Here is a 21,659-nt window from a genome sequence, read left to right as displayed (position 1 = left end):
TGCGATGTAAAAGAAAAACTATCATTATTGTATATCATGTACAGTACGTCATGTTTTGATAATTATGCAATATTTTATGAATGATTGGAAAATTTTATATATACTTGTCGTTACAATGTAAAAATTGATATTTTTATACCATGAATAAATTTGATTCACTTTTCAAAAGAAAAAAAAAAGTCTTTATTGTATATCAAGTATGCCGTGTTTGATAATTAAGAAATATTTTATGAACGCTTGAAGGAATATAAATATACTTGTCGTTACAATGTTAAGATGAATTTCTTTGATATTATAAATAAATTATGTTCACATTTCATACATATTTTGATGTCACAATGTTTCTTAAAATGCAAATGGTGTTATAAAGGGCCTATTATTAAAAGGAAATTAACATTGTTTGGACTATGTGGATGCAATGGCATATCTGGGGCCTGTTTCATAAAACTTGTAATAATAAATTTGCAACAGCTTAAAGCTACATAAATAATTCAATTTTATTGGCTGATAGTAATCTTGTTCCAGAAACTGCATTTGTTACTGTAACATTTAAAGGGATGGTCCGGGCTGAAAGTATTTATAGCTTAATAAATAGAGTAGAATTCACTGAGCAAAATGCCGAAAATTTCATCAAAATCGGATAACAAATAACAAAGTTATTGAATTTTAAAGTTTAGCAATATTTTGTGAAAACATTTGTCATGAATATTCATTAGGTGGGCTGATGATGTCACATCTCCACTTGTTCTTTTGTATTTTATTATATGAAATTAGGTTTATTCAATTTTTTTTCTCCAAGAACTAGAAAAATTGGATTGACAACTGATTTAGTGCATTAGATATTTATTGCTGCAACTTATTTCATTATAAGGGAGACATTATTCACACAAGTATGAAATAATGAAAAAATTATGATTTTATATAATAACATAAGAAAACGGAAAGTGGGGATGCGACAGCCCACCTAATGAATATTCATGACGACTGTTTTCACAAAATATTGCTAAACTTTAAACTTCAATAACTTTATTATTTGTTATCCGATTTAGATGAAATTTTCGGCAGTTTGCTCAGTGAATTCTACTCTGTATTAAAAGATATAAATATTTTCAGCCCGGATCATCTCTTTAAAGGGGAATCCAACCCAAACAAAAACTTGTTTTTATAAGAAAAATCAGACAAGTTGATAGGTGAAAGTTTGAACAATATTGGACTAACAACAAGGAAGTTATGAATTTTTAAAAGTTGTAAATATTGGTAATCACTATACTCATGGAGACTTCAAATTGGCCGCATATGGGATGTCATAGTGATGTAAGGCAAGGACTAATCTTCCATGTACTCCAATACATATTATGGCTAAAATGTCATTTTTCCCCAAAGTTTTATTTCAAATTATATTTTTCTTTCATGAGGACATTAAACAATATACTACCTGGGTTATATTTAGATTACTGCCCCAAGGGAATGGGTACTTATGAGAAAACCACAAATCCCTGATAATAAAGTACATGGCCTATGGGAAAGTTGTCCTTGCCCCTTGTCATAATTTACTTTTTCAGTTGCCAATTTGAAATCTACATACTATTAGTGTTCTCGATTTTAAAGCAGCTATTACTTTCTTATTGCTTGTCTGATTTCTTTCAAACTTTCACCATTCTGTATAATATATTTTTCTCCTTCCCAACACAACATATTATGGCCAAGGCTGGATTCCCCTTTAAGTTTTATAAAACAGGCCTCAGGTTTCTATGGTTCCAGAGATAGCAGGTAGCAGGGCATCATTGCATAAATGTTACTATTATGATAACTTTGCCATCCAATGGTAACAACCATGGTAACGCATATCAACAGCCAATCAAAATCAAGGATTCCATGCAAGATACCATTGAATGGCATAGTTACCATAATGGTAACTTATATGCAATGGGGCTCATATTGTCTTAATTCTCAGGGTCGGCCGCACAGAAACTATGTAAGAGCTAACAATGCACTATTGGGTGATTCCATGCTAGAAAAATCAGCTATTTTCGCAACATTTTGTTTTGTGGTAATAATAGAGTACTACTGGGTAGACATGAAAAATTGACAACCAACAAAAATATGCTGTCCATGGGTGAATTAGAGGTGAAAATGTTGCGTGTCGTACGGGACATTTCTGAGTCCCGTACGACACAACATTTTTGTCCTTCAGCCATAATCAAATATTTTTTGTTGGTAATCAGTTTTTCACATGACTACTCACTATAACTTTATTATTGACCAAAAATAATTTTTCATTGCTCAAGCAATCAGCTAAGAGACTAGAAATTGTTGACAAAATGTCCCGTACGACACGTATGGAATCGCCCTATTATAGGCTCTGTTACGACCGGTAATGTTGCAGCGATGCCTAATATTTCTGAAGAATGCATTGGATCAATGTTTGACATCATAACCTGGAATATGTGACTGGGCCTACTGTAAGTGCTCCGTTACCCCTAACAAGGTTTCTGTGCAGCAGATAAAGATCATTGTACACTATCATGGCTATTGAATCCCAATGTTACTTGGTCCACCAACTTGTCCAGGGGGGCATTTCACAAAGATTTAAGTGTGACTTATGTCATGCTTAGTTCCGATGCGTACAGGATATCAAACACGCAATCCCGTTGATTACAAGGCAATAGCGCGCGTCTGATTTGACAAATGTGATGATGCCTTTTATACCACACAACTTGGAATTTAAAGGAAAATAAAACCTTCGGAACAAGAAAGCTTGTGTGAAAACAGAAAAATCAAAGAAACAGATCAACGAAAGTTTGAGAATCATTGGACCAAAAATGAGAAAGTTAAGAGCATTTGAATATTGCGATCACTAATGCTATGGAGATCCTCATATTGACAATGCGACAAAGATGTGTGATGTCACTTGTGAACAACTCTCCCATTACTTTAGTATATATTTCACTTTAAACTGCCTCTTTTATCACATCTATCGGTAGATCATGTATTCTTTCTATAGGAGGGCATGTACTACAGATTTTCAAAGAATATATTATGGATAAAGAGTTTGTATCACTATAAGAATGAGCAAAAAGAGACATTTTGGGGGCATTTCATAGTCCATCAAAGGGAAAGTTGTTCACATGTGACATCACACATCTTTGTCGCATTGCCAATGGGAGGATCTCCATAGCATTAGTGATCTCAATATTCAAATGCTCATAACTTTCTCACTATTTGTCAGATTTTTCTCAAACTTTCATTGATCTGTTTCTTTGATTTGTCTGTTTTCACACAAGCTTTCTTGTTCCAAAGGTTTCATTCACCTTTAAGTGTGACTGAAATCACACTAACTCTTTGAGAAACATCCCCCAGATGGCCTAATTTTTTGCTTCCCCTACTTATTTTGCATTTTTATTTTATTATTTTGCACTTGGTCAAATGAAAATTTGGCTCATACACATCTTATCGCATAGAATAAATGGTGTAACACAAAATAGTATTAGTCTATTAATTGGAAAAAAACATAGAAACTGATAGTGGGCAATGAGACCAACTGGTTAGACAACAAACTGGTTGTAGATGCTATAAGACAAAATAATAGCATGTAAGCTGGAAAACAGGGTGGACTAAATATGGCAATTAGACCAAATGGTTAGTAGACGAAGTAGGATTAGAACATGTGGGATGAGACCAAATGGAAAGTAGACCAAGTGGCAATTGACTATTGAATTCCTAAAGAGCCCCCCCCCCCCCCCTTCCCGGGGGAATGGATCCTGCTAGATTAGGCAATACTATTTTGGGGTCATATTGTTTTTGCACAATATCTGGCCTCTCCAAACTATTGTGTCTAATCCGCGCCTGTCCCCTCTCCTGAATCCCGACGATCAAAAAGTCTCACACAGCCAAGTGACCAACGATTTGGAGGTTAGATTTTATTAAATAAGAATATATAACTTATATAAATAAATAAAAACATGCATTTTTTTTAATTTCAGAATGACATGAATAGATGTTTGACTGAAATGGCAGTATATACATGTATGTCTCTTATACTAACATAAAGCACTTTTACTTGGTTAGTAGTACAATAAGTACATAAATACACAAGTACAAATACAAAAGTATATTTCAATACAATAGTATAGTCCTGTTCTCAAATTACAGGATTGTCATAGGCACAAGAATAAAGTACAAAAAAAGACTTTAAAGTCTGTACCCTGAAGTTCAGTTTACCTAATGCCATGGTATAACTGTGCTAAAATTACAGAAACTAATACATGTAATGCCAAAATTGTATTTCCAATGTTTCTTGTGAATACAGTATTCTCTTATTTTACTTCAGGTATTCAACTTGTGCAGTTTACCCGTAAATGCTATCTAGTACTGGACATACGGCTATTAAAATAAATCATCTCACATCACCTTGGATATGGCCATGTAAACATGCATGCACAAAAAAAAACCCACAAAAGTTTGCCTCAAGTCACCTGGCCTGACTAAAAATATTGCATACGAGGAACAATGTGATACAAAACAAAGAGTTAGCATTTACATGTACATGTAACAACAAGCTCAAGATGATTTGCTCACGTCAAATACCCGTGGACAATCAGTAGTTGTCATGGTCGGTTGTTGCAACAATCAACAACATAACAGCCACCACATTCAAAGCAACATTCAATAAGGTAGTGATTTCTGGTGGTGATTTTTTTCAATATTGATGAAGAAAGCATGAATACTTGTTGGCAAGCAACTAAAGGACGAAAGGCTAAAACCCTGTTTTGGCTTTGGTAAAAAGTAAGTAATGTGAACTATACTTGGGTATCATCGAACATTACAATATTACAAAACCATAGTAGTTCTTGAATGCATTTTTTATTCGTTAGAATTTCAATATGGAAATTTTCCGGCAGTTAGGATTAAAATTCAAATCTACATGTAGCACCCTCTTTTGTTAATATTTTTTATTAAAAACAAATTACTTTAAAACAGCGATTTGAGCACATACTTTACTTATTCAGTAATTGGATATCAAACAGCTGTTTTCAAAGATAATATCCTAAAATTTTCAGCCCATTTCTTGAAAAGGTGTTTTGAATAAATGACAAAAATACCCATATATTCTATTTTGACCAGGTATGCGATTAAATTGAAATCTCATGTAAAATTGTAACATTTATCCAATACAACAGACAGAACCGTTTTGGAGCACATGCATATAAAATGTAATGAAAAGGAAAAGTGCCATGTACTTTTGGGGTATTTACCAAAACCATTGACAGGCTTTTAAGCTCCTTTCCATTCTACCTGGTCATGAGGATAAATGGCCTACCAAAGGGCACCAGCGTACCAAGATGTTATCCCACCCCTGCTCTACTGACTGAGCTGTCGAGTTTGGGCATTTATTTTCCATATCACAATGATAAAAACAATACAAGGTAAATGGACGTACATAATAAAATCAAAAGTAGAGTGAAATGGCTGGATGAACCCACTCTGCTTTGTTAATATGACAAAGCTGTGAAGTGTCAATATTGCGTATCCATGGAAACCAGCATTTATCGCGGTAGTCAAGACAGTGACACATCATTTGCTCTGGCTACAATTAGTCCGGAATTTAGTTCGTCTAAGATAATAGGGTTAGAGTTAGGTTTGAAATAGGGTTAGAGTTAAGGCCACCGCACACCTTACTAGTGTTCGCGATCCGATTTTGAAAATCGCATTTTGCTTATTTTCTGAAAATGTGAATGGGACATATCATTTTATTTGAGGTTAAAATCAATTGAAAGAATACTAATATAACCATTTTGAATGATTGCAAGCTTCTATTTTTGAGTAAAGGCCAAATTAGTTTCAAATCGTAGTCAATCGTACGACTGCTATGACGTCATTACGACTAGATATTGAATTCGCTTTTATTCTAAGGAGGATGATAGCATAGTCACAGATTTGAACATAGGTATTCGTACGATGATTTAGAACATTACACAGTAAGATATTCCAAGTCTCAATATTAGCATCAAATTCTACTACATTTTATTCTGAAATCGAGTCGCCGACCAGTCGTAAGGTGTGCGGTGGCCTTTAGGTATGAAATAGGGTTTCATGTTAGGTTTAGGATAGGATATACATGTAGTGTTCAATCCATGGTTGAAGGTGGCCATTCCATTAATGTGTGGAATTTGCAGGGAGCAACTGTCTCCGGAGCAAATGTCATGGAATCGTCAAAACATTCAACATTATCATCTATATAGAGTGTTCTAGCGATGCAGTAAAAACGCGTATTTTGGTCTGCATCAATTGCTCGTGCAGTATCAATATCAAATATACAACGCGTACAACAATAAAAACAATGCGATGCGCAACATAGAGCACAATTACGCTCGATGGCGTCATAATGAACTACATGCAAGTCGCATGTCAAAGACCGAAATTGATCCTAAGAAGTGATAATGGCATAATGTGATATGACTTGTTAAATCAAATCGCTCCCTCTTTTTTGGGGGGGTGGGGGGGGGGGTTGGGATAGATGATAATAATCATATTGGATGTCTTTATTTCATGAAATACCATAAATATTCCACTCGTTAGGGCCAATATTCCACTCATCTGCGAATCGTGGAATATTTTCCCAAACCCTTGGAATATTTCTGGTATTCCATTCTGAGCCATCCAATATAATATAAATATTCAGCAACAACAAAATTCTCAAGGTGATTCGTTTGTGTCCTTCCACGGAACCCAGCAGTTGTCATGGTATTTTGGGTTGCTCTGTGGGTCAGAAGGCTTATTCCTTGGGGAAACCATCGTCGCTCGGTATTCATCAATTCTCTTTAAGAGTCGCTCGACAATGTCTAAAAAAACGAAAAAAAGGAAAAGAAAAGATAAAATGAGATTAGACAAGATTAAGACAAGTATTTACACCATTAAACAACAAACGCAGATAAAGACAGTTTAAAGCAACATTGGTACAACTATCTTGAAGAGCATTAGCAGGTCTTGAACATTCAATCTATGTGTTCATGAATATCCAAAAAGCAGCAGTTAAATCAAGAAGTCTTATCATCTAAATAACCAAATGGCCATTAGACGATAGCAATAATTTCTGCTGCTTATCTAAAAATTCATTCCACAAAGGGTTAACTTCCCCTTTAAGTCCTTTAAATTTTAGTGAATTCCCTGCTGATCACCTACCTCGATTCCAGTCCGCTATGTTGTAAAATTCACAAGGATCATGCCGTATGTTGAATAGACACGGTTTCTCTGTAGGTTTGCAGTTGGTTGAGGCATTGGCAGGCTTGGGCAGGCAATGCACAACAAAGGCATTAGGGACGGGGTTGGATTCCAGATCAGCTGGAGTGCAGAGAAAAAAAGAAACAAAGTTGATAATAGAGCTGCACTAAATTACAACAATAATATCAACATTGGTTCCGTGATGTATATTCCATTACACAATTTTTAAATTGAAGTTTTAATGTGTTTCAGATAATGGTAAACTTTATCAATGATACATGTGATCCATGGGTGTTTCTAAAAATATGAAGAATGCATTTCTGCCTAAGGCTGGATCCACCAGTGCCACAAGATGACATTAGTCGGCTGTGCAAACCCTTCACTCGAGTTAAGGGTCTGAACGTGCATCCTATAATGCCTTGTGTAGCGGAGGCCCTCTCGCTCAGGAATAGCAAGTTTTATATGTGCTAGTCTTTGCGCAGAGACCCACTTGTTGATCAAAGTTTCAATAGGGCCGTCTGCACCATCCCGAGTTTTCAAATTAGCGCGCTATTTCTGATCCGGCAAATTATCCCAATCTGAACAATCTTGAGATTATTTGCAATGGAGACGCAATTATCGTGCTAGTTCGTAGGATTAATCTCAATATTGCAATCCCAAGTCAACTTGGGATTATTTGCAAAATAGCGCGCTATTTTACGAATTATCCCGCTAATTCGTAGGTGCAGACGCACTCAGGATTATTTATTCACGGCGTCAAACCATAATGCATCGATGCCTCGCTCGAGCAGGAATCGCTCTTCTTGCGATGGTGGAGACGGGGTTTCTTGAATCTCGAGATCAATCGCGAAGAGGGCCGATTGGGCTAAAATCTCGAGTTTGGGCAAACTCGGGATGGTGCAGCACCGCCTATTGAGGGTCTGAGCCTGCAGACTAAGATGACATTACCTAATGACATGCCCTCAGGGGGGTACCAGCCATCCCAGTCTGTTCCATGCTGCCCCTGTACAAGTTTATAATCCCCAACAAGAATGGCAGACAGGTTCATTGCAGAATCTATCATGTGGAGGACTTCTGTGCGAGGTGAAGCCTGCCCTCTGTAGTCGAAAATAGGAGAATGCAAGATGGTGGAAAGTAAATTGAATGCATGGAAATGTAATAAAATCTGAGTTAATTCTTTGTAGAAAAAAGTGCAATAGTGAAAAGGAAGAGGTGGTATGGTGCAAAGGAAATGAAATGCATGGAATTATGAAATCTTCGTAAGTTTGAGATAAACTATGAAACTGCAAAAACAGGAACATTTGGCATCACAGAAGAAATTATAAAATGTAAATTTTCCTTACATCTATCAATCTAATGATTTCTTTTTTTGTAGATGATGTAAAAATAAAAAATTCATAAATAATGAATAATAATTTTTGTCATCGCTATTAAATTAGGAGATTACAAGAAACATAGGAGGCATACATGTACAAGGTAATCAAATTTTTGACATGTCTGGCTTCCCATACTTTAGCACAGTTAGACCATGGTCTAAATTAAACCTGACTTAAGAATACGGGCCAATAAAAATAAGAAGTACTCACCTCGAGAGCATAGGCCAGACATCAAATCCATCAAGGTGTTCTAAACTATTGGTATTCCCACCCGCTATGCCATACAGCGTTGGGACCCAATCACAAACATGCATCATTCCATCGCTCATTCTCCCAGGCTTCTCAATGAGGGCGCCCCATACAAATCCAACGGCACGTACCCCGCCCTCCCAGGTGGTGTGTTTCACCCCCCGCAGTGGCCAGTTGCTTGCGTAGTTGTAATCAAAGCCGTGAGCGGGTCCTCCGTTGTCGGTCGTAAAGACTATAAGGGTGTTCTCGTAGAGGGCGCTTTCTTTCAAGGTCTTTGTAATGTTACCGATTGAGTCGTCCAAAGCTGCTACCATTGCTGTTATAAAACAAACAAATGAATAAATAATCACTTATAAATAAACAAATATTAAAATAGACCTTTTGAAGATAACATGGAAATTACAGTAGCACTGATACCAACTTCAAAGACAAGCTGTGCATGAGATTTTCTGTTACTCGGTGTAAGATTGCAGGCATTGTGTTATATGGGGATGGGCTGTAATACAGAAGGGGATGAGCAAGAGTCCCAAAGGCGGGGAGTCTCAAGCCTTAGGGGAGAGATTTGGTATGTCTTTGGGAGTTACAGTGGTAAATTACCAATTTGTCTATTGACAACTTGTCCACTCATCACATGGTCTACCTTCATTTAGTCTAATGCCATTCTGTCCATCAACATTTCATCTAGAAACCATTTGGTCCAATCATCACTTCGTCTAATCACCAGTTCGTCTATGCCCATTTTGTCTCATAACCAGTTGGTCTAATAAGCATATCATTTTCATTCACTTTGCCAAATTAACACTTATTCCAATTAGACCAAATGGTATATATGGATTAAATGGCTATTGGACCAACTGGTTATAAGACAAAATGGTGAACTAATCAGACCAATTGAAAATTAAATGTTACAGTATAAGGAATTAATACTCTATGGCCCGCATTCTGAAGTCAGGTTTAACTTAGACCATGGTCTAACTCTGATCTAAAATTATAGGAAGCCAAAAGTGTCAAAATTTTCATCAAGTTGTATGTTTCTTATGTTTACTGTGCTCTTTCCTGATTCATCGATGGTGAAGACAATTATCTTTTTATACTTCCTAGACAATTATGAATGATTTGAGAGCCAAATGAGCTGAAATATGATATCTCTACTGTTAATGATTTATGTAAAAATTGGCTATCCATACTTAAACCACAACTTTAAAACTGAGTTTAAGTTAAAACCCGACTTCAGATTACGGGCCTATATATACACATACCAGCATATTTTCTCCTGTTTTTATCCTTGATGTGAGAGAATAACTCATAATACTTATGCGGAGCTTGCAATCTCTGACCGTCGTAATTGGCACTATGCACTGCTTGATGAGCCAAGTAGATATACAGAGGCTGTAAAGAGAGAAAAAATACAATTACAGTTGGTATTTTTGTTAAACTGAAAAAAAAAATTATGAAAATTGTTATCAAAGTAATAAAAATACACTCATAATCTTCATCAGTTTATTAATGCTTTGCCCGCCACAGACAGAATCACTCCTGATGTATTTTCTGAAGGTATCCATGGCAAAGAAGAATAATGTAGTAGGTTTCACGGTACACCATGGATCTTTCATGGGCAAATGTTGGTCCTTAAAAGGACCACCCAATCTCGACGTTTTGACAAGTGTGCTCTTGCCGTCTTCAGGAGAATCATTCCTGCGCAACATTAATTTCAAGGTGCAACCTTAAGGATATTTGGACTACCGGTATGCTAATTCAGCTCAAAATAGCTTTTGATTGGTTTATTGTAAGAAGAAGCTTTGTGTGCACCCAATACAATGTGATGCACACATCACTATTGTGCAAGTGTGTATGAACAATAGACTTTAATGCAATCTGTGTGTATTGTGAATAGAATGTGACTTGAGTCGAACTTGGCAGTCTGCTGTATGTGACTCTAGTCGAACAAAGCGTGCAGTTAATAAAAAAAAAAACTCTAACCTCATCCTGATTACGAATGATCTACTGTCCTCTCCACCATCATCATCATCATTATCATCATCATCATCATCATTATCACCACCATCATCATCATTATCACCACCATCATCATCATCATTATCACCACCATCATCATCATCATCATCATCACCACCATCATCATTATCATCATCATCATCATCATCATCATCAATATCATCATCGTCATCATCACTACCACCACCACCACCATCATCACCTTCATCCTGATCATCATCATCATCATCATCATCATTTTAACCAATATCATCATCATCCCCTCTTACCTCATCCTGATCATGATTACGAATGATCTGTTGTGTCCTTTCTGTAAATATCTCTGTAGAATATTTCCCATACACTGGTTTGTAGATGGAACCATCCAAATGAAAATCAAAACCTGTCCAATTATTACTCTGCAGTGGAAAAAGAACAATCACAGCAGATGAAGTCATGTTTGAAATGGATGAAGGAAGATTGTCACAACTACAAATACTGGTAACTTTTCCTAAAGCCCTAAACTACATGTAAATATTTGGGACCAAAATATTGGTGACATGATATTTTACCTGGCAACAATTGCTCTGGTCTTAATTTCGTCCTAAGATGTAGGGTTAGGGATGCAATGGGCATGATAGGGTTTATGTTAGGTTAAGGGTTAGGTTTAACCCTAAACAGGCCAGGGGGTTGAATCAACCCCCCCCTCAATATTTTCTGCGATAATTCCGCCGTGCGATTTTTTTTTACCGCGCCACTCGCAGAGTTAAGTCTCGCGCATCTTTTGAGACCAAATTTACGACGCCCGGTTACGCGGTTCCGAAATTACGCAACATTTCGTAAGTACATGTCAGACCAAAAATTGTTCCAAAACGTGATTTTGTGTACAAAGTCAATGCAAATTGAGTTTTCTCATCTTATTCATAAAGATTTGATTATTTTTTCTTTAAACAGCTGAAATCAATTGATTTTAGCATAATTATGCTTCAAAAAGGTTGTGCAATTAATCTGGTGAAAAAAACAAAGAAAAACAAAAAGTTGAAAAACAAAGAAATACATAAGAAATTCATAAAACAATAAAATACATAAGAAATTGATTTCCAAACCAAAGTTTTTTTCAATTGCGATTGTTAAGAATGCTACAAAGAATATTTTTATAAAAAATTAGCATTCTAGGAGCTTTATTTATTGAATTAGAGCAAAAAGTATGATTTATGCATAAATTAGCATAATTAATTCATATAAAATAAAATCTCATTTCCGGTATTTTGGAAAATTTTACCATACAGCCTTGTAGATTACATCGCACACTACCAGTGAGCAAATTTTTGCGGCGCTCACGCGATCGGCGGCCGAGATCTCAGGGGGGGTTGAATCAACCCCCCCCCCCCCTGGCCACAGAACGGCCAAAAAAAGCCCGGCCTAGTTAGGGTTAAGACATGGTATGGTGTTAAATCCAGGATTGGAGTTTGTCATTCCATCATTATGTGGAATCTACAGCAGAGCAACTGTCGCCAAAGCAAATGTTATGTCCACAAAAAACCTTTTCCATTCTATACACGTTTGGCATAATCAGGTGGTGTCCTGTTACGCACGACTGGAACATGATCTTAGGTGCTACATGTAAGTGAGCTACATAGGGATAGTGTGGCACAAGAAAGGTCACCAGTCGTGCGTAAAGTATTTCGTAACTTTACGAACAGCTTTATGAAACACCCACCTGGGCTCTGTAACACAAAGATTAGTGATCAATCGCTAAATGAACTGACCAATAAAGATCAATATTACACGCGCATGTGGCGCAAACTACCAACCAGGAACCAATCAGAAGTGTTCTCTCATATTTGCTATTCATCGCTAAGCTTTGTGTTACGGGGCCCTGGTCTAAAAATTTCTTTGACATCCAGGGCAAATCTTCTCATTCTTGAGCTTCCAGACAAAATGGAAGAAACTGCGACAAATAATGAAGATTTGCTATATAACCATGCCTGAGACCACATGGGTCACTAAGTGCTAAGGACTGTGCGACACACAGAGACCATGCCTGCCATAAGATTTCTAAATAGTATGGTGATAACCTTATCATGACATTACAGATGTTAAATTTGATGAAGTGGATTATTTTTTTGTCCAGTCAATAATGATTCTTATTTCTATATTGGTACTTGCCACATCCATACCATATACTGAATATCATTTAAATGATCAGTTTCTCTTGGGTATGCACGTTTCAACAAGCCTTTTTATGGCTTTCTAGTGCATGCCCCATTTCCATTCATAATCATGCATCAACTATTATTTTACTATTACCACTGTTTGTTCTGTTCTTTGTCTATATATATAATTTCCTTCTCATTTCAATGTGTTCTTTTCAATGAATTTTGGCAATAAAATAGTTGAATTGAAAAGCTATGATAGCTTACCTATAATTACCATGCAATACATCAAGTATGTGAACAGTAGACACAGGAAATGAGGGAATAATTATTTCAAGATGGTGCAAAAATATTAGGGTTTACAGTAAAACTCACCGCAGAGGTTTCATGCGTATAGTAGTCCCCCATGCCGCCGTAGAACCCATAGAAGGTTTCAAAGCCACGATGACTCGGTGTGAGACTCTCCTTGAAAAACCCAAGGTGCCACTATATAACAGGATAGAGGAGCGTGATCGGTTCATCACGGACGGACATTTGATAGATTTTGAAAACTTTGAAGGCTTGTAACAAATTAGGAATAAGATGAACATGGTTCCTTTGTGTTTTATAGTGAAGGGTAGGACAAAGTATGCAGAATGATGAAAAAAGTTTGTTGCCATGGTTACCTACAAACACAGGTAGCCACTAAATGTGCCATATCACGGACGGACATGATAGAAATGTGGTTTTCAGAATTTTTGAACATTTTTATTGTTTCTATCTAAATAGCTTAACTTTGACCAATAATTGTTAATGCAACTTACACTCAGGTATGTTAGCTTCTATGTTCAGCATATTGAATTCTTAACCAATATCAAACTTCTGAGAGAATTGCAAATATTTTCCATCACGGACGGACATCTCGGACGGACATCACGGACGGACACAATTAAAATACATTGGAAGTACCTTGTAAGAAGTTCTTATTACTTGTTTGGGGGAACAAATGCTATTGTATTGATGATTTGTACATTATTTTATATGATTAGTTGCACAATTAAGTTGCTACAACTTCAATCAAGTTGCTGCAACTTGATTTAAGTTGTAGCAACATGATTTCTATGCTAGACACACAAAATAATCTAGCCATATGAGTGCTTTTAAACACAGTTCTTTTCAAAATCAAATATCCTAATGCACATTGTCTTCTTTTCAATTTAGAGAATACTATAGTTGGTACCAAATCAATATCCAGTGGATCAATGATCATGTTGATACTTTTTATGATATATCATGATGATACATGTTCATACATTTTTAGGCATAAATTTTTCGAAGAGCAATAGGTGCTGCACCATCCCAAGTTTGCTCAATCTCGAGATTTTAGCCCGATCGGCACTCTTCGCGATTAATCTCGAGATTCAAGAAACCCCGTCTCCACCATCGCAAGAAGAGCGATTCCTGCTCGAGCGAGGCAACAAGCCCAATATTTCGAGCATGCGCACTTTCGGATCTTGGAGTTTCAACGGCCCGTGCTTTTGAATAACTTTTGGCGATATGCAATCAAATACATGTAGGCTTCTCCTTTCTCTAGCACTTTCGCCGAATTCGACAAGTGTTATGCAACAATCCTCTCAGCTCAGCCGCGCTCAGCGAGTGAAGAAGTGATGTATTCTTCGTTAAATATGATGGCGGAGAAGGAGGCAACGACAGAGAGAGAGGGAGAGAGAAAAGGAGGAGGAAAGAATGCTATTTGCTCACATTTTGCGAAGGCCAATACGAGTGTTGTTATTGACTATGACCAACGTCGATAAATGAGCGCCTCCCCCATATCCATAGGTCTGGTCTCTCCCAAAAATCCATTCACTGTTGGGACACCATCGTTGCTGATTGGGGAATTGATGAACGCTATTCGCGATAATGTCTATTCGCGTGTATAAAATAGACTTTCGCACGTGTTTATGTTTTGACCAAGGCGGAAGTGGAACACGAATTGCATTATTGGCTGACGTCATGAATAAATTACCCCGAGTCCAATCTCGAGTGCGTCTGCACCTACGAATTAGCGGGATAATTCGTGAAATAGCGCGCTATTTTGCAAATAAACCCGAGTTGACTTGGGATTGCAATCTCGAGATTAATCCTACGAACTAGCGCGATAATTGCGTCTGCACTGCAAACAATCTCGAGATTTTTCAGATTGGGATAATTTGTCGGATCAGAAATAGTGCGCTAATTTGAAAACTGGGGATGGTGCAGACGGCCTTACAGATTTTTTTTAATGTCCATTAACTAAATCCAAAAGATTCACAGGTTGCTGATCATAATAATGCTTGTTTGGTGGATCAAGTATGACCACAACACTTGTCTAGGCTCTCTTCAAATTCATCTTTTGTCCATATTAAAGTGGAGACACCCCTTCACATCAACAGCCCTCATGTATTTAGGCCCTGACGGAATCCAAAATTGAAATCAGATACCAATTAAACTTCTAAACACTGCAGTGCAAGCTTTATATGAATTGTATGCATTTTCACAGATTACCAGATCAGCAATTTGCTCAAAATTAGCTCCAAAATGGACTTTAAAAAAAAGGAATTCTTGTCCTTTTCACAAGCCTATGGACGTGATGTCATGTTCTGTTAGAAGCATTGTGAGTCCATAGGTTTGTACATGGAAAAAAATAATGATTTTTTTCTGCTTATCAGAATATGCATTCTACTTTCTTTTCCATCACTTTCTGCAAGCTTCAATTGATGAAATATACAGCTTTTGACTTATTCTTGCTCTATTTCATTTCCTGCTTTTTGGCATACATGTAGCTTCCAACTCTATCTGCATTCCAATTATGTTTTTAAAAAAATTCCTGACAACAATTAAGCCCCAATAACAGCCAAAGAAAGATTTCACAAAAAATTGTGAAGAGTTGTAGGTTTCCATCCATTTGAGTTCTGAATAATTCTCAGTACCATTTTTCACTGCAAATTGGAACTAAAATTAAATTCATAATCTGCTCAGTATTTGCTCATTGTCTGTCCTTGATGAAATTAATGTCCGTCTGCAATTATTTTGATTGATTTATGATTTGGATAAAATGTTTGGATTTTAGCTATATTTAAATGAAATGATGTACAGTGTCTAGTGAGATACTTCTACACACTTTTATTTTTGTTTCTATTCTGATAAAGAATAAAAAGCTGAATCCATACATATTATCCATATCATAAACTCAATAAAAATGATCTTGGACGGACATTAATTTCATCAAAGACGGAAATTTAAAAATGGAATGTTTACATCTACCAGAAAAATTTACTTCCCATATTTCTTTTTCTAATTTATGTTTGATGATAGATTAATGTTCAGAGTACAAGAAAATCCAAAGCAAATTGGAGTAACTTTGAAAACAATAAAACTAGAGTGAATTGAATTTGAGTGAATTTACATTGTCCGTCCGTGATGAAATTAATGTCCGTCCGTGATCATTTTTGATTGAGATTATGATATGGATAAAATGTACGGATTTCAGCTATGTCCAAATAAAATGATGTACAGTGTTTAGTGAGATACCTCTACACCTTTTTATTTTTTATTTCTATTCTGATAAAAAATAAAAAAACTTTTTATATTTTTTTTCATCACGGACGGAAATTTCAAAATGGAAATGTTAACACCTACCAAAAAAAATTACTTCCCAATATTTTTTTTCTACTAATTTATGTTTGATAATAGATTAATTTTTAGAGTGCAAGAACATCCAAACCAATTTAGAATAACTTTAAAAACAATAAAACTAGAGAGAATTTAATTTGAGTAAAAATGTCCGTCCGTGATGAGAGGTAATAGCACCCCCACGAATAAAATGGACTATTCCAGTACTTTTGAATTTATCAATCTTAATGAAACTAAGTTCTTTGAAACCTGAGATATCAAAGATTATCTTAAAAGCAATTTTGATAGAAATATCTATAAAAAAAAATTTCACCTCGATGCTAACCCTTAACCGATCATGCTCAGAGATAGAAAGGTAGATTTGGTGAATGGAAGATTCGGATTCAGAAAATCACCGACTACAGGGGTGTGAGTGGTCACAAATAAAAAGATCTGAAAAAAGCTGAAGAGTGTTGAAAAAGTCTGAAATAGAAAGAGCTCCCATACTTTTTGTACAGAGGAAGGCCAAAAATAAGCTGAAATTAAGCTGAAAATCAAAACAAAAAAATCTGAAATCAGATAAAAATCTGAACTCTCACACCCCTGCGACTATGGGCTTATTCATACGCACACTTCTACTGGGACGGTATGGTCCCTGCATAAAGAAGGGACGGATCCAGGGGTCAAATTCAATTGGTCTAATGCCAATTGGTCTAATTACCAGCTTGTCTACTATCATTTGGTCTACCATCAGTGTGTCTTCTTTCCACAAGGTCTCATTGCCATTTCGTCCACTCACCATTTTGTCTAATAACCAGTTGGTCCAATAGCCATTTAGTCCATACACCATCAGGTCTAATTGGACTAAGAGTTAATTTGTTTCATGTTACTTTGAACAAATACAAAAATAAATAAACAAATATGTATAAAATGAATCAATGAAAAAAGTAAACAAACAAATATGTAAATGAATCACTGAAAAAAAATAAATAAATAAAAAATAAACAAGTGGAACGCCTCTGCAGTCTCGCCTGCATTACGCGATTTGATATACCAGCAGTGCTGACTTTGAAAAAGACTATTAAATAATTATTCATAAAAGAAAACGCTCATATGATAATAGAATACTATGTCCATTTACCCAACATGACCTTTGACCATGATCATGTGACCTACAGACATGTGCAAAACAACTTGATTACCCTTATGTCTATTGTAAAGATCCATAAACTTTTTAAGTTATGATGCCAATTCAACAAATACCCCCTACACGGCCAGAGTTCATTGACCCTAAATGACCTTTGACCATGATCATGTGACCTACAGACATGTGCAAAACAACTCGATTACCCTTATGTCTATGTTTCATGAACTACATGTGTAGATCCATAAACTTTTTAAGTTATGATGCCAATTCAACAAATACCCCCAACACGGCCAGAGTTCATTGACCCTAAATAACCTTTGATTTTGGTCATGTGACCTGAAACACACACAAAATATTCAGGGATACCGTAAGTAACGGACTATAAACCGCACCCGTGGATTAACCGCACCCCCAACTTTGGACAAAAAAAAAAAAAAAAAAAAAAATCCTCACATTATATTTGAGGTACGAAGAAACAAAAACTAAGTTAAAGATTTCAAAGTATCCAAAGAGATTACCGGTATGCGGAAATCTGCTGTTCTTGATCAATTCATTTACAAATGTTTGCAAGAAAGAAAGGTCCCGACAATATTGGCCACTTACACACTCACTCACCTCACAGTCACAGTGTACACACACACAGCACTGCCGTTCTTGTACATAGCAAACTACGATACGGTACCAGTACATCTTATGAAATAATGATCTGTGTCTTTCCCGCCGTAGGAGGAAGAAACATTCACATTTCTTGCATCACAAACTCACAATCACTTTCAGAATTTGTCTAGCATTCGATGTCTTAGCATGAATTTTGGATACAGGATTATAACAGGAAGGTTCAAGAAACAAAGAAATTGGCATTTTTTACAGTTGTTTTGACGGCTTCGTGCCGTCTCTCTCGTTGCGTGGTGTACATGGTATCTTATGAAAAGCAAACGGGAAAGAAAAAATAAGCTGGCGCGAAACGGGACTTTGGAGGGGATCGAGGGTTAAAATTAATAGTGCCAGCTTAAGGACGTTCCACAGTTAAAATGAAGTCCATGTCATTTTCACCAAATTTTGCAGAAAGTTGCTTTGGTATCTATGCATTATGAAAATGCAAAAAATAATATAGGTTCATGTGCTTATTCTTTTTCTACGGGTCTTCAAAGTCGCCGTATTTGAATGATATGCAATCTTGCGCAATCAAGAGAATTATGCCTCTCTTAGACCTCACGAATTCACCAAATGAGTTTAAATCATCTTTACTCAGTGGATACCGCATCAAACTTCATCAAATTTTCAAGATATATAACAAAGTGTATACCAAAGTAAGAGAAAGTCTTTTAATTGGTAAAACTATATCTATTTGGAGTAAGCAGCGCCCTCATTTGGCAATAATGGTGCAAAAACTCGGAAAAAACAAATCTTCAAAGACGTGAATCTACTAAAAAATTAAAAAAGTATTTTGTAAGCTGCACTTTTGTCAAAATCCATGTCATTTTCATCAAATTCGGCTAAATTGTAGAGGAATGCATATCGAAGGTGTAGGAATGTTAAAAATATGGGGTCCATGTGCTCGTTTTTTAACTATGAGTGTCCAAAATGATGTGAGTTGGCATGAAAATCGCCGAAAATGCGCCCAAAACGTGCAAAAGTCTAATAATGCCGTCTAAAATGCAAATGGTTCCATATTTCGCTCCCAAACATTCAAAATCCATGTCATTTTCATCATACTCTCTAGATTTGTAGAGGAATATATTCTAAAGGCATCGAAATATTAAAAATATGGAGTCAATGTACTTGTTTTTAAACTATCAGTGTCCAAAGTGTTGCGAGTTGGCTTGAAAATATTGAAATCTATGCGCCTAAAAACGTGCAAACGTCTATAATACCGTCTAAAATGCGAATTGTTCCGTAGTTTTGCTCCCTAACATTCAAAATCCATGTCATTTTCATCATACTCACTATATTTGCAGAGATCTATATTCTGATGACGTAATGATATTAAATGTATGGGGTCCATGTGCTCGTTTTTTAAGTATCAGTGTCCAAAATGTTGCAAGTTGGCTTGAAACAGCCTAAAATGCGCCGAAAACAAGCAAAAATCTTAGTATACCGTCCGAAATGTCTAAAATACGAATGATTCCTTAGTTCTGCTACCAAGCACTCAAAAATCCATGTCATTTTTATCACACTCTCTAGATTTGCAGAGGAATACATTCTGATGACGTTAAAATATTCAAAGTATGGGGTCCATGTGCTTGTTTTTAAACTATCAGTGTCCAAAGTGTTGCGAGTTGGCGTGATAAAAAGTGCGCCGAAAACAAGCAGAAAGTATAATAATACCGTCTAAAATACGAATGGTTCCTTTATAGTTTTGCTTCCAAACATTCAAAATCCATGTCATTTTTATCCTACTCTCTAGATTTGTAGAGGATTTTATTTTGAAGACGTTAAAATATTAAAAACATGGGGTTCATGTGCTCGTTTTTAAACTATTAGTGTCTAAACGGTTGCGAGTTGGCTTGAAACAGCCCAAAATGCGCCGAAAAACAAGCCAAAGTCTGTTAATACCATCTAAAATGCGAAAGGTTCCGTATAGTCTGGCTCCCAAACATTAAAAATCCATGTCATTTTCATCATACTTTGCACATAGATACTTTAGCACCTGAGTATTCCAAATATGCAAAAATTAACATGGGTCCATGTGCTTGATTTTTTGCCGTAGAGCTTAAAAGTTAACCCAAAATGGATGATGTTCTGAAGAATTGCGCATCCAAAATAATTTGGCATTTTTAGACCTCACGAGATCACAACAACAAGCCCTATTACTCAGTCAAATCCATGAAAATTTCATCAAATTTTGCAATATGATTAATAATTGTATCTGTAAGATGGATAATCTATCTATATTGCTGTCAATTGTTTGCTCATTTAAGTCTAACAACACTCCCAGTTCTTAGAAATTGCGGGAAAGATACTCAACCTCAAAATTTCAAATTTCAATAACAAACTTGAGAAGTAAAAGAAATGCTGCACTTTATTTAAAACCCACGTCATTTTCACCAAACTTTGCAAAGTTGTAGAGAACGGTATACCTAAGATGTGCAAACATTAAAAAATATGGGTTCATGTGCTTGTTTTCAAACTATCAGCATTCTTATTAGAGCAGATTTGCTTCTTAAAACACCAGAAAACGCGCCAAAAGCAATATCTATGTGAGGAAAAATTCCGAACCACTTTTCCATTTATTCAAACTCGGGGTCATATTCATCATACTTTGCAGCACTACAGAGAAACTATTTTGAAATTGTAGAGGAATTAAAAAAATGGTCCATGGAATAATTATAGTTTATTAGCTTCATAAGATAACACATCGGATCTGCAGTTACTGCAGATAAGGAGAAAAATCAGCTCATACAGCTGATTAATAACCTGTTCATCCATTGTGACGTCAGCGCGCAGTGTAAAATATGCGCAGATCATGATGCGCACAAACATAACTGTGGAACGTCCTTAAGTCGCACTATAAGCACAATACAACGCAAGCTAGCTCAGCTAACTCAACTCTTGCTCAGCTGTGACAAAATATTACCGAGTATGCTTGGCTTCTCTTTGAACTTAGCCAGGGAACTTCGCTGCTTTGAACCGAGAATAAAGTCGAAATTAGTGTCATGAAGGTGGGTGCGTTTGTTATAATCGCTTCTCATTACCCGCAGCTCATACCCCTCTAAACGACATTGCCCTGGGCGGCTACGCCCGGCCACTCGATGTGTTGTGAACTGGCAGAGGGGTTACGACGGGCTGGCTCAGACCCCTCACCGTGGATAAACCGCACCCCCGACTTTTGCTTCTATCCCGCCGAGAAAAAGGTGCGGTTAATAGACCGTTACTTACGGTACA

At 36.4% G+C, this 21,659-nt stretch overlaps 1 protein-coding gene across 1 annotated transcript in view; it reads right to left on the bottom strand.

Annotated features, from left to right (window-relative positions):
• Nucleotides 1–3,905: 3,905 nt before the first annotated feature.
• The window catches only part of LOC129268168 (arylsulfatase I-like), a 45,074-nt gene continuing 27,320 nt past the window's right edge, over nt 3,906–21,659 (bottom strand). Inside the window, exons 4-10 of the mRNA XM_064104381.1 lie at nt 13,373–13,483; nt 11,132–11,260; nt 10,106–10,235; nt 8,808–9,162; nt 8,170–8,318; nt 7,183–7,341; nt 3,906–6,842 (exon numbers count right to left, since the gene is read on the bottom strand). Of these exons, the coding sequence (XP_063960451.1) occupies nt 6,697–6,842; nt 7,183–7,341; nt 8,170–8,318; nt 8,808–9,162; nt 10,106–10,235; nt 11,132–11,260; nt 13,373–13,483 (1,179 nt within the window). The 3' untranslated portion in view covers nt 3,906–6,696. The remainder of the gene's footprint in view (nt 6,843–7,182; nt 7,342–8,169; nt 8,319–8,807; nt 9,163–10,105; nt 10,236–11,131; nt 11,261–13,372; nt 13,484–21,659) is intronic.

The sequence above is a fragment of the Lytechinus pictus genome, chromosome 9 (assembly GCF_037042905.1).
Source record: "Lytechinus pictus isolate F3 Inbred chromosome 9, Lp3.0, whole genome shotgun sequence".
NCBI classification, from domain to species: Eukaryota; Metazoa; Echinodermata; class Echinoidea; order Temnopleuroida; family Toxopneustidae; genus Lytechinus; species Lytechinus pictus.
Note: the sequence above shows the minus strand (reverse complement) of the source record. Positions and strands in the feature narration are given on the sequence as shown.